The sequence below is a fragment of the Hydra vulgaris genome, chromosome 01, assembly GCF_038396675.1.
Source record: "Hydra vulgaris chromosome 01, alternate assembly HydraT2T_AEP".
In the NCBI taxonomy this organism is placed as follows: Eukaryota; Metazoa; Cnidaria; class Hydrozoa; order Anthoathecata; family Hydridae; genus Hydra; species Hydra vulgaris.
In genome coordinates, this window is record NC_088920.1 from 8282501 (window position 1) to 8297881 (window position 15381).

At 28.9% G+C, this 15381-nt stretch overlaps 1 protein-coding gene across 1 annotated transcript in view; it reads left to right on the forward strand.

Annotated features, from left to right (window-relative positions):
• LOC136075082 (uncharacterized) overlaps nt 1-15381 on the forward strand; it is a 44660-nt gene that overhangs the window by 24708 nt on the left and 4571 nt on the right. The window contains exons 5-7 of the mRNA XM_065787320.1: nt 783-847; nt 2597-2644; nt 6762-6872. Of these exons, the coding sequence (XP_065643392.1) occupies nt 783-847; nt 2597-2644; nt 6762-6872 (224 nt within the window). The remainder of the gene's footprint in view (nt 1-782; nt 848-2596; nt 2645-6761; nt 6873-15381) is intronic.

The window sequence follows — 15381 nt, forward strand, 5'->3', positions numbered from 1 at the left end:
AATACAATAGCAAAGAAACCTTTTTTTAATATCAATATCAATAACGTATCTCAATAAAAGTAGATCTTTTATTGAGATAAGTTAATGAGGTATTGAGTTTTTTGAAAATTGTCCTCAAAATAATAAATGTATATTTTACTTAAAAGAAATAAAAATAGAAGACATACAAGATAATATGTTAGTTAAGATATATAAGAATAGTTTATATGATAAGATAAAATAAGATAAATGTAAATAAGATTTAAGTAATTACTAAAGTTAATTAGAGTTGATCACTAGTTTAAAAAACAAAAAATTAGAGTTAAAATTATTTGTAATTTTACTAAAATATCAATAACTGTATTTACATTTGTATTTGAAAATTACATATATTTGTATTTAGGAATTTACATTACAGGAATCTAATTACATATATTTGTATTTATGAATTTAGAATTAATGTATTATAATTTGATCAAATGTTTTTGTCCCCAACCCTGGTTGGTAGTCACAACTTCATTATTAATAATGATTATGTTTCTGTGTGTTTTGTTCTTTTAAAAAGTTCGATAAAAATGAATTTTAGTTATTTCAGTTGTTATATATTCGTTTCATTTTTATTAATATTTTTATTTAATTTTTTTTATTTATATTTTATATTTTTAAATACTTAAAAAAAGTTATTGAATTTGTTTTAAACAAATATACAAAAAAATAATATAAACAAAAGATAGAAGTTCATAAATTTGCTCCATATTTATTTTAATGTGAAAGGTTTTGATTGTTCAGAGTAATAACTTTAGATTGTCCAGAAATGTGAAAAGTCTTTCTGCCAAAAAAAAGAAGCAAAAAAAGCAAAGAAAAAAAGGTAATTATAATACTGTTTTTTTTTTAAAAAGACTTAACATTAATTACCTTGGTATTTCTGTTTGTTTTGTTCATTTAATTGAATAATAATGAGTTTTAATGTCTGCTCAGACCATGTATGTGTCTGCTTAAACCATGTATGTGTCTGCTTAGACCATGTATGTGTCTGCTCAGACCATGAGTCTAAGCCCACAATGTTGTATAACAATTTCATACAGTGTTTTAGTGCCTGCAGCTTCTGATAAAAGATTGAAAAAGAGTTCTTAACACATCATAGTAGTGCAAGGTCATTGGCATCTTTCCAGAAACAGTTAAAGTAGTGGCAAAAAACACTAGATTTATCAACCAATATATCCACCATTTTGCCGTCAATCATACTTTTATCTGTTTTTACAAATAAAACCATTTTCTGAAAGAATATGTTAAGTTGCATTTTTTTGCCAGTTTACTAAGAGTTGGTTGAAAATAACTCTTCTTACTATGGGTAGTTATCTTTGCTTTCACTAGAGCAAAAGGACTGGCGTAAATAATTGAGTTAGATAATTGATTACTTCAGATTACTAGGTTGTTTGCATCTTTAATTTTAAGAGGTCACCAATAGAAACTAATGTAATTTTTTGGCATCTTCAGGATCAGAAATCTGATGTTGATACTATGGTTTCAAGTCTGTTTGAAGACATCACCATCATTATGTGTCTCAGCTCTTAAGGAAAAAGTATAAATTATAAATGTACATTTTTAAAAGCATTTTTACAAATAATAAATATCACCCAATATATTTATGAAATACATATATATGCAGCATTCAAATAATTAAAGTTAATAATGCGTATGTAGTTGCATTATTTTTAAAAAATTTAACCTGATATTTATTCATAGAAAGATATAAGTTATACACTAAAGGAGTACTGATATTGTTAACTTAAACTCTTTTCCCCATCAATGCTTATGTCTCTGTTGAACTTCTTTTAAGAATGCAGACTTATCTATTCTTATCTATTATCTATACTTATCTATTATGTTTTCCTCAATATTCAAAAAATCATTTAAAATTTTGTTGGACGTTAATTTCTCAGGTCGATCACTGAATTAAATAAAAAATATATTTTAATATAAAGTTAGCTAAAAGCAAAAAAATATCGATTTTAAAATTGTGTTTTTTCTACTTTCCGTCAAAATAAACATGTAAAAAATTCCGCGCTCTTATAAGTTTCAATTTGTAGCCATATATTTATGTTAGAAAAAGAAATTAGTTTTTATCGCCATTTATAAGCCTTGTTTGGTTTCTCCCCTTTTAGTGACTGTAGTTCTCTTTTCTGCCATATCACCAGTCACTTCTGCAGCCGCTGGAGTTGGATTACCAGCCAATAGAATTTTGACTTCCGTGTGAGCTTGCTGCAAAAAGTTTACTAACTTTTACTTCAATAGACTTGAAATTTAATCAAATTTACTTTAGTAAATCTGATTAAATTTTAAAATATGAGTTTACAGTTTTTTCTGTGCATTTAAAAATACTGAAAAACGCAGTAACGTTTTTCTATATATTTAAATGTAAAAGTGCTTAATTAAAAAAGATTGATGAAGCAAACTAAATTTACCTCTGATTATGTATATTTTTGAATTTGTAATTTAAAATTGAATAGTTTATATTTTATTAAATGTGTTAAGTTAAAAATAGCATGTTTATATTTGATTAAATGTGTTTGACCCCAAATCTTAATATTAGTAATAACTTAACTATATTTTTTAGGGACATCAAGTTTATCAGTAACAGATAACGGAGTTTCTGTCAAAAAAGGTAACTATAATATTGTTTTTTTTTTTTTAATTACTTAATATTGAATATATTTCAAAGTATTAATTAACAATTAAGGATCTGTGTATTTTGTTCACTTTAAAAGTATGATAAAAACAAATTTGAGTTGTTTCATTTATTATTTATTTTTCAACTTTTATTTCGTTTTCTTATATAAAAATGTGATAGAGTAATATTACTTACTACTTTTTCAATGCTCTTTTGAATATAATTTTTTTTGTATTTTATAAAGTGACTTATGGGTAAACTAGCAACTTGCCAGAGGTCCATAAAGAACACAAACATACAAATATATTAAGAGACTTATAAATAGACCAGGACCGGACCAGAGATTCATACAGAACATAAACATACAAATATATAAAGTGTCTTACGGATGAACCAACAACATGCCAGAAGCCCATACAGAACAAAACTACACAGATATATAAAATGGTTTTAAGTTAAAATTAAAAAGCCCACTCATTAATCTTTATCAGCAGTATTGTGAAACAGTTCCGCATCGCCTTTATAGATTATTTTTACCTTTTTAGTTTAACCAAAAATGTTTGCTTTCAAATAATTTGATGCAATAGAAAATTTCTTTTAGTTTCGCTAATTAGAAAACAAAATTATAATTTCTTTAGAATGGATTATGCTCAAATATATTAATTTATAATATAAATTATATCATAACATACCAATGGACTTGGGTAAAAAATAATGTTGTTAAATGTGTATTTAGTCTTCAGTTTGGATACTGATCATTATAGACCGCAGATTTAAGGATCTAGCAAAATACCAAATTTTATAAACATTTAAAGACATTGCGAGAATAAAAAAATCATTAGAATAATTCTATAGTAACTTAATTGTTTAATTATTTTTTTTGTTCATCTTACTATGATGAATTGTTTCATGTATTTTAAACTTTTCAAACTATGCAAAGTATGAAAGAGTTATAAAATATATTGACTTTACTACTTAATAAATAGTTCAAATTGCATTAGTTTTATTAGAATCTCCTCTCGGTCAAGTTAAGCTTTTTTTTCGCATTAAAATGTTCTCAAAAAATCTGGAAAGCTGTGGCCAAGTTGTCTTAACTAAATATTATATGAGTGATCAGGAATAGAAAGTGATTGCAGTCACTTCTCTTAAATATGTTAAGATATTATCAGTTTCATCATGAATATAAACAATTAATATCAAAAAATATGTTTTAGTTAACCTTCATTATTTTTCTAATATATCACTAATGGATGTAAAAATCATTAATCGGTGTTCTAGTGATAGCTCTACATTTTATCATTGACTACATTAGCATAATTTTCTGCAAAGTTGTCTTTATTTTTTTATGCTTGATTGATCCATATTTTATTTTAGTGGATTAGTGTATTGTGATTAAAAGTGGGGATAATAGTTTAATAAAATCAGAACATCTTGTGTCAATAGTGTTGCAAAATCTGTATTTTGTGCTTGCTTATACACAAAACAATCCATGTGATTTTTTTTTTTAAAGTATTTTTATGTATTGTATTAAAAAATTTTTTTTTAATATCATTTTAATAATCATAATTAATAAAATTATTAAGAAGTTATTTTTTAATATCATTATCATCAGAATCTTATTTGTTTTTATTGTGTCTCTGTATTAAGAGTTGTTATGCATGTCTTTAGTTTTTTCAAAATCAACTTCATATTATTCATATACTCTGAAAATCTCATAAAAACATTTTACAAGTATTTTAGAATTCCAGAAATAGGTAACATCTTCTTTTCAGCAAGTGTCAGCTATTTCTTCTTTTTTTCCTTTTTCTTTTTTCTTTACAATATTTCGTAACTTTTTTGATAGTTGATATCAGATGTTAAAATTAACTTTCGTAAGTTAATTTTAACATCTGATATCAACTATCTTGGTGGTGCCAGTCTGAAAGGTTGATTTATACTTTTTGTTGGAACATAAATCTTTTTTTATCCAGCTTATAATTTCATCACAGTTTTCAGCCTTCTTTTGCTATTTGTTTCATAATATGTTTTTGAGGTTATTTAAGGTAACTTTCTATTTTTCTAGTTATGTTACTTAACATTTTGTTGATGTGTAATGTTTACCTTCTGAGAGTGTATGTTTTGATGGTTTTAAATGAGATTTTAAAGGAGATATATTATAGTTTTAAAGATCTTTGTTTCAGATGATATTACCAAATCCTAATCATCTTGTTTACCTTGGTTTCTTTTTTACTCATTTATTGATTCAATAGTAATTCTTCAAAAAATCTTGTTTCAAAATCAAAGCCTTTTGTTCAAAGTTTTCTAAATTTTGGGTGTTTAATGATTTTTTTTTTTTGAAACATCTTCACTTCCAACAAGACTGCAAGCAACCACTATTAGAGCTGAGAGTTACTGGAAAATAATAGATAAAGTTTGTAGACCAAAATAACGATTAACAATTGACTTAAAAGATTGCAAATTATATGAATCAGGAACACACGATGAAGGGAGCAAATTCCAAAGAACTGATGTCAAGGAAAAAAACCAGACAAATAAAAATACTTAGAGCACTTAGAAACAGTTACAGTAAAAAGATGAGACTTTGACATGTATCATAAAAATGATTTTTAGTAGATGGCACAAGAGGCTCTAGCTCTTTAGAGCAGCGTCTCTTGTGTCATCTGCTAAAATACATTTATTTATGGAAAATAGAAAGAGAAGCAATATCATGACAAATTGAGGTTGGAGGTTGGCTTCTGTTTACAAAGCGTTTTTGCACATTGTCTTAAGGAGAAAGAGCATCATTTCAAGATCTGCCTCAGATATGGAAAACAGTATTCCATGCAAGAACAGATTAGAGATTTATTAAGATAAAGAATCCTGAGTTAGAAAGTGGCAAAATAAAGAGATGCAACATTAGATGCTTATTTTGCAATGGATTTGATATATAGTTTCTCAGAAAGATCAAAAGTAAGAGTTTTATGTTCAAATTTATTAACCCCTTGCCTTTCAATTCTCGAAGATAAAGGGTAGATATCTAATCAAGTGAATTACCATTCATAAAAAAAGTTATTGTGATAATGATTAGCTGAAAAAAATTGAGTTTTTATCTGAGTTAAAATTCACAAGCCACTGAGAGCCCCATGCTGTAGCAGAAGTGAGATCATTTTCAAGCTAAAATGTCGAAAAATCTAAGCAGGTAATCACTATAGATACAGAAGCTGAGTGAGATACAAATGAGAGTGATACAAATGTCAAGCAATGGATCAACCTGCTTATTGGCTATATCAGGTAGAATGTCACTAGTGGAATCAAGAGATGTAGTAAGATAAAGTGTGAAGTTCTTAGCAAACAATTTACCTTTGTCTTTAGATGAGGTAACAAATATCTGGAGATGATATACAAAATTTTGTAAAAGGTTGTATTTTTTTTATAAAATAGTTGCCTAAGTACATTACAAGTTAGAATTATGTTTTAGCAAAATTTATATAACAATTACATGTTAATGTGCTATTTTTTATACTGCTTAGAAAAGAAATTAGAAAATATAAAAATAATAAACCTTGCCAGATTTGCAAAGTTTAGTTTAGATAAACCTAAGATATATATTTTTTACAAGGCAGCAGAACATGCAACAGATGATACTAAATTGCATGTTACCAGTAATCATGATGGTCTTAGGCCTGACCTGACTTCAAAAAAAATTTAAATAAAATTAAAATCCTTTAAAAAATTTTATTTATACTTATAGTTAGTGAGAGGAGAATTCTGGGTAACAATAAAGAATGATCAATAATTAAGTATTCAGGATAACATTATGAATAAGATCAAAAATGAAGTTTTTTAGGCAAAAATGTTTAGGCCAATTATTAAATAATATTTTAAATATTTTTACACTAAAAGTAACAATTTTTTCATTAACAATAAAAACAATAACTAACAAACATTTATTAATCTTTTTTTCAGCTTTAAAGTTGCGACACCAATAAAAATCAAATTTACATTTTTATTTTAAAAACTTTTCTGAAAAAACTTTTATAGAACTTTAAGTTTTTAATAGATTTTAATTTTTTTATTTTTTTATTTTGTTTGAAGTTTATTTATTTAAATTTTTTTTTATTTTATTTTTTAGAATCTTCATATTCTACAAAAAAATTTCTTTTGTTTGCAATCTTGGTTTTGCTTATAAGTTTTTATTTCCCAAACTTCAATTATTCATATTTTTTGAAAAACTCCAAATCAGGTTATTTTTGTTTTTATTTATTTTTACTTCATTTTAACTTCATTTTAGAACTGCTTCACTTTTGTTTTTCAGTTTAAAGAAATTTTAATTTTTGAAATAAATGATACCTGCGTATTTGATTAGTATTTTTATCAAAACATCATTTCTAGCTTTTGTACCTTGTCTGAAAGAGAAAGGGCATCATTAGAAGATCCGCCTCAGATATGGCAGTATTCCATTCAAGGATGGATTTGAGGTTTATAGAGATAAAAAATAGAATCCAAAGTATGAAAGTGTCGAGCACAATAAAGTGATGCAACCTTTGCAGATGCTAATTTTGCAATGGATTTGATATATGGTTTCCAAGAAAGATCGAAAGTAAGAGTTAATCCTAGAAGATGAAAGGTATATGACTCATCAAGTACATTACTGTTCATAAATTTAGGAAGATCTAAATTATTGCGATAAAAATAGGCTGAAAAAAATTAAGTCATCAAAAAACAATGCCACCTTAAATGTGAGAGTATCTGGAAAATAGGTAATGTAAATTAAAATGAGTATAGGGCCAAGGATTGAACCTTAAAAGTAGCATTCAATAATCTTAAAGATGTTACCTAATACACTGTAAGAAGAGATTTATGGAGAAGACCAGCATGCCAAACTTTATCAAAAGCTTTAGAAATAACAAAAGCGATTGTCTTAACATCTCCACCTTTATTAAATGTACGATAAAATCTATTTGTTATTACTGTTAGCAAATCAGCTGTAAAACAAAAAGATCAAAGTCCATATTGATGATCAGAAGGTAAGTTGTTAGATTCAAGATAAGAGATTAAGTGTTTTTTAATTTAAGATTCAAAAACCTTGCTTATGATAGGAAGAAGGCTAATGTGATTGTAGTTAAACAAATCAAATCGCTCTCCAGAATTTTTTTAAATATGGATAACAAGTGCTGCTTTTTATCATGTCGGAAAGCAAGACTCTGTTAAGTACTTGTTAAATATATGGATAGACTCTGAATCTGAGCAAGACTCTGTTAAGCACTTGTCAAATAGTATGGATGATAACTCCGCAGAACACTTTTGCAAGACTACAACAGGTATGTTGCCTGGACCACAAGCTGTAGAAGAGTCTAAGCAGTAAATAATTTTTGATACAGATGCTAGAGTGATACGAATGTCAAGCATTGGATCAACCTGTTTGATGGCATTATCAGGTATAACGCAATTAGTCAAATCAAGAAATTATATTGATGAAAAATTCTTTGCAAACAATTCAACTTTGTCTTTAGGTGAGGTGACAATGTCTGAAACCATACAAGAGAGGTGGTAAAAAAGATTTGCCCTTATTATTGATACTGTTAAATATTCTCCAAAAGTCATGACAGCCTAATTTTTGTTATGAAATACGAGTTTTTATGACCTGAGAACAGCTGGTTTTTGCGTTAGACAAAACCTTTTTACAATAGTTTTTAACTATAGTATACAGAGGTATGTTTTCTGGAGAATTGTTTTGCTGATAGATATGGAAGCAACGGTTTCAATGGAAATTGCAGCAACACAATGTGAGCAAAAACATGGAGAAAAGTGAGGCTTGACCTGGAATCGTTGAGAAAGAATAAAAGATTCCATGCTAGCCTGAATCCAAAAAGTTATATAAGTATCACATTTGTCAGCACGAAGACAAAAGATTTCTACCTACGGACCATCACGAAGGAAGTCACGGAAATAATCCCATTTAGCTTCAAGGTAGTTGTAAATGGTACTATGATAGGGGGATTCTGATGATGAAGAGGAATAAAATAATTGTTTTACAGAGACCAAACCATGATCAGAAGTATCTAATGATGAATGTAGAGAAACTGAGTACTGAATAGTATCTGAAACAAGATATAGGTTGAGTAGTGAAGGTAAATAATTTTTTACCTTCTCGACTCAAGGATTGTCTGAAAAGCGAGTTGGAAAGTTGACTATTTGATTAGGAAATACAAAAGTTAAGGGCCTTAACGCAGCAGAGTCACTGACACTAGAGCCAAGCCATTAAGTCTGATGAACATTAAATTCACCAACAACAACAATATTCAAGGATGGATAAAGAGAGAGGGCTTGGTCAATTTAATCAGAAATAACATCGAAAGGAGTGCAGTCTTGAAATGTAGGAGAGGAATATAGATCAAAGAAAAAGGCAATAGAGTGAAGTGGTTCTAAAAGAGAGCACATAAAAAAATCGTCTGTGGATTTAAACCTAGTTTTCTGACAAATGGGTGAATTCTTGCAAATGTAAATGTCCAGGTGAAGCATGTAACTATTGGAGTCTTTAGGAATTAAAGAAAGACAACCATCTACACTAAGACCACAAGATGAGACAGCTGAACTCAAATTGGTCTCATAAAGAGCAACTTGGTCTGGTGAACTTTGCAAGTGATAAGACTCAACAGTAGAAAAGTTACATCGAAGACCAGAAATATTAGTTAATGATAGGTTTAGAGAACTTGGTGATGATGACTGAGTTTTTTGTGTTTTATAGTTTTTGATACTTTATATATTTTAAATTTTTTTAAAAACTTGACTCAAAATATAGGTAGTACTCAATACACTATTTAATAATCCAAGCAATTGCCTCATTACTATTAACAACCTCTAAGTGGTAACAAAGCACTTCAAATATGGCCTCAACAATGCACACCAAAAGTACAATCAGGGAGACCATTTTTCGGGATGGCACTGGGAGTGCCATAACAAACAGGGAGATATTTGCAGTATGGCACTGCTAGTACTCTGATATTTTTCATCTTTTGATGGAATCAGCCCCTATGAGAGCTGCCACAGGGTTCGGGAAACCTGACTACTAGCCAGCCTCAGAACCCTAAAACTGAGTTTTATGGTTATGAGCTGTACCTGTATGGTTATGAGCTGTACCTGAGATATTAGAATGAGTTGCCTATTACATAATGAGATATTAGAATGAGTTGCCTATACATAAAAATGGAGACAAGCAAAAACTATGCATCAAGTCAAGAAGGTCCAGCATTCAACACCCTAAACTGGAAACAATGTATTATAAATACATCTGTGCCAGTCTAATAGATGAAGAAGGGGTGCAAATCTGGTCAACAGATAGAATCTGTTTAGCCTTTAAGTCTTTCCCGAGGAGGCATTCCACAAGGCAGTAGCAGGTGCGTTTAAAATCTGCCCAAGATGAGTGTTTTTATCGAGATACAAACTCTAGTCTATACTCAACTAAGAGCCCTAAGGCATGGGTTCTTTTAAGTTGGAGTTGACTTCTCCTAGCATTTGCCTAAAAAATCCTAAAAGGCAGCAGGACACGAAGCAGGTTGTCCAGGGTTACATGTAACCAGTAGCAGGAAAACTTGGCCTAACATATAACCTGACCAGACAACTGATTTTAGATAAGTATAGCAAAAAACTAATCAAACCAAGTTTTATCTTAACATAGTTTCTTAGTTATGTCAAATAATTTGCCGAAATTAGAAGAAATCATTGGAATGAGAGAAATGAGGCTAGACGAGAAGAACTTAATTGTTGTCAAAATGAAAGGAATGAGGCTTGACAAGAAGAAATTTATTGTTGTAAAATTGAAAGGAATGAGGCTAGACAAGTATTACTTAGGCATGGAATGCATTGTATTGCTATAAATAATGTTTTTATAGAGAGAAATGGAGAAACCTTGTAGAAATAAATCATATTTGTCAGTATAGTGGTGCTAAATATTTTTTGTGCTGTCATTCCGGAAAAGTTGTGTTGGCTCCACTTTAACCCTATCCCCTGCTCATGGGTAATTTATTGACAGGCAACCAAGTTGATTGTGCCATTATTCAAAATTTCTTCAAGTATATTCAAAATTATAATGTATGTTTATCTTTTGCTTTATTCACAGCCTGAATAGCTCCTCTGTCAAATGATGACTCACCCTGTTGTAGGGTTTGCAGACAAATTGTGCATCATGTTGGTAATCTGATACCTGATCAAGATGTTCTTCCTGCATTTTGTCAGTTATATATTTTTGATCCTAATATTGCTTTGAATTTTTGAGTGGAGCAAAGTGATTGTTTTGCATACGTGATTTGAACTTTTGCAGACTATAATAAGTCAAGAGAACCCATTTGCTCTTGCATTTAAAAACGTAGCTGAAATTGAAGATGAAGAAGTATGTGAAGCAGCTTTAGAAGGTCGACCAACTTCATTTCTGAGTTAAAATTCTTTAAAAAATACTTATTCCTTATTTTAAGTCTAATTTTTTCTAAATCTGTTTTTTTGATTGGTTAGCAACATTCTAAGTGTCTATTACAACATTAAAGTGTCACTGACAACATTTTGTTGTAAAACATAAAAGAAAAATTATTTTGAAGGATACTTAAGAATTTAAAGCTTCGTGTACACGTTTTGACTTCAGCCTTTGAAAAGTTATTCAAACCATGTCCGCTTGATTCTATAGTTGTTAACATGAGTATTGGTTGGTTAAATTTTATGAATCAAAGGAAAACTTTGCTGTGTTAATTTATCTCATATAATAATTACTAACAAAAGTAAAAATAACTACCAACAGAAAATATTGTTAGGTGACAGGTGACAAAGATCTTATGCTCCTTAACATAATTATTATTGAAGATATTGAAGATATATAAGATATTGAAGGCACCCACAAGTCTGTCGCTCTGGCTCATGGAAGAGAGTTTAAAAAAGATTTAAGTCATCAGTTTGTCTGAGATTAAAAATCTAAAATCTAAAATAGGTGTCCTTACCAAAACTACAACGATGCTGGTGTTTGTGTTGTGTATTGACCAAGTCAAAAACAGCATATTTTCAGTGGCAAAGAAAAAACTCGAGGCTGAAAATACACAAATTTCACATTTGCACTTCCGCCAGTTTGCATTTATGCCAATTCGCGCCTATGAAATTTACGTTTATTCAGCCTTCAAAAGAATTAAGGTATAAAAAGGACATGAGAAATTTTTTGTTTAGGGAGAAGTTTATGAAGAATTCAAATGGAAAATATTGAAGTTTTTTGTTTATGAAAAAAAAAAAAGAAAGAAACTAAATTGAAATTCTAATTTTATTGCTCTGGTTTAAAACCTTCAACTATTTGAATAAAAGTATTATGTCTGAAAATACTTTATATTATTATAAGTATTTTGTGTGAAAGCTTTATGTAATTAAAGGTGTTTTGTGTTTAGAAATTACATAAAATTAAGCAGACCAATTTTCCCTTGAACTGGTATAATAACTAATTTTATCTTTTTTGTATTCAATTTCAAAGAAGTGAAACAATTTTTCCGCTTTGAACAAACAACAGTCAAAGTGCTTTGTGCATGTCCTTTCTAAATAATTTTTTTAAGGGTAGCTCAAGACTCTTAAAAATCAGACGGGTCCCTATAATCATCAAAAAAATAGTTGTTTAAAAGTATATTGTGTTGGGTCTCAAAAGAACCAAAATTATATAAAAACTTCAAAAAAAATCATCATTTTATAAAAAAACTATTATTTTAGATTTCACTGAAAATGACATTTTTAAACTAAAATTATTCATTTTTACAAAAAAATTTTATTATAAAATGTTTTTTATAAAATGATTATTATTTATATACATAAAGTTTTTTTGGTTTATACTTAAGTTTTTAGATTTGTTTTACTTGTTTTCCATGTCAGTAAGTTTTAATGTTGTCCATGTCAGTAAGTTTTGTTTCTGCTATAATTTGATTTTTTAATCAATGATTCTGGGTCAATGAACTGATAATGTTTACAATATATTAGTGTTTGTTAAATTTGTATAAAGGCATTTTTATCCTTATATATTTAGGTTTTCGAAAACATATCCCACTACATTTTTTTTCCCTTTTTAATCACTGCTCAAAAGGTAAAACATAGTTTTTATGGATTAAATTAACTAATACTGTAATTAAAAACTTATTGTTGCAATAATTATTTAGTTTATGCCTATCAGTTTTGCCTGATATAGCCATCAAACATGTTGATTTATTGCTTGACATTCGTATCACTCCAGCATCTGTATCAAAAGTGATTTCCTGCTTTGACTCTTCCACAGCTTGTGGTGTAGGCAACATACCTGTTGCAGTCTTGCAAAAGTGTTTTCCGGAGCTAACAACTGTCCCATTAATCTTCTTCCCATCATAAGCAAGGTTTTTGAATCTATAATTATCAAACACTTAATCTCTCATCTTGAATCTAATAGATTACGTTTTGATCATCAATATGGATTTCAATCTTCTCGTTCTACAGCTGATTTGCTAACAGTAATAACCGATAGGTGTTATCGTGCATTAGATAAAGGAAGTGAGCTTAAGGCCATAGCTCTTGACATTTCTAAAGCTTTTGATAAAGTTTGGCATGCTGGTCTTCTCCATAAGCTCTCTTACTACGGTGTATCTGATAACATCTTTAAGAATTTTGAGTCCTTCCTTTCCAAACGTAGTATAAATTTTGTCCTCGATGGACAGCACCTTCCTTTTTATTTTGTAACTTCAGGGGTTCTTCAAGGTTTAACCCTTGGCCCTATACTCTTTTTAATTTACATTAACGGTCTTCCAGATATTCTCACATCTTTTGGTGTAGGTAGATTTTTAACCCATTAAAAGATAGTTTTATATATAGTTCGTTGTACCTTAAATTTTTTTAAATTCAATGTGTTTTGGATAAGTTTCTTACTTACAAGACTAAGCAATGAGCCGTTACTTATAGGACATTGAGCCCTTGCTTACAGGACCAAAATGAACATTTTCTGCAGGCTCTAAGGAAATGCTTCAACTATCAGATTTTTAGTTTTATATGTAGAAAAAATGGTTTATTGTGATTGTTATAATCCTTTCCCTTATTGGATACTTTTGTAAAGCATAAACTTTATAACAATGACATATTGCTACTTACGGGATAGTCTCATTGTTGGAAAACTAAAACAAATATTATATATTGTCAAAAAAATGAAGCTTATTTAAGTTATTTATATTTTTAGACTTCAGTTATGAAGTATTAAATTTGTGTAAATTTTTAAATAAGCAGTTACTCTTAATGCTATACGCTTTAATCAATAAGCAACTTATTTACAATTTATTTATAAAAATTAATGCACAGCTTCAAGTCGCAATTAAAAATAAAAAACAAACAAAAATAATGTTAACAAATCAAAATAAAGAATCTTTAAACATAAAGTAACGCAAAGATAACTTAAATTTTGATGGTAATTGAAATTTATTTTTCTGAAAATAACTCACTTGAGTATGTAATTGCCCATATATATATATATATATATATATATATATATATATATATATATATATATATATATATATATATATATATATATATATATATATATATATATCGTTTATAATTTAAAAAGTGAATACAGTACTTGAAAAAGACATTACTTTTCAAGACTCAAGAGTTCCTAGAGAACTTTGTTATGGATGTTGTTCAGCAATGAAGAGAAAAGGTGAAGGAAAAGACTTAATTATTCCATCTCCAATCAATTTTGAAGAAATTTATCCGAAGATGCCCTCAAAGCAGCAATCATGCTATTGTCTCATCTTTCAAATTGGTCGGCTTAAGCTTAATCAAAAGCATCCATTCGAAATCTGCCAAAAATTTGAAAGTAAAAAAAGTGTCCACAGATGCTCTAAATGCCTTTCAATTCTTAGCAAAGGTATTCCCCATCTTTGCAATGAGTACAAATTCCAAGAAAATATGAGAATACTTGCAGAGAAGAACAGCATAGTGTCTGATCAAAAGCTGCCACAGTTATTAGCCAAAAAGAGGCATTACCACATGGGACTATTCGTGTTGGTCAGGTTAAAGTTGGTAGACCTTTACCATTGACACCAGTTAATTTTGATTCTCCTTCTAAAACTTTACTTTAAAATATATGAGGTTTAAAATTATGAGGTTTTATTTATTTTAGTTTTCCTTTATTCAGGCCCATCAAGTGCTAGTCAACTTTTGAAGTTCTCACAAAAATGAAAGCACAAGATCTTGCTCAAATTCAAATCAATACAAGAATGTCTGCCAAGGTTGGATATTCCTGTATTTATTTGAGTTGAGGAAAACTTCAGCCACTCTCAACCAGGTTTTAAAGATCAAAGTCACGGAACCATACTTTAATTCAAATTTCTTGAATTATGTAACAACAATGCAAATTTTTTTTGCTCATTTAAAACTCGAAATAGTAGAAGAGAAAGGGTCAAAAATGGAAAAAACATTCATCCACTTTAAAGACTTTATTGAATTGCTTGACCATATTTTTTTGAAAAGAAAGATATTTTTTGACTGTATCATCAAACATAAAACAAATGGTGGTGCAGGATTTAAGAGTGCAAAAAATTTGTAAATGTCATACATAAACCCATTCTTAAAGCTGATGACGCTGCCCTTGTTTTGGATTTGAAGAGAAAGCAGCATTTCACATTTTCGCGCTTATTGAAGCCTTACAAAAGTTCAATGCTGTTGTAAAGGCATGCTTTGGAACTTGATTTTGATTTAAAGAAAAAAATTTCTAGCAC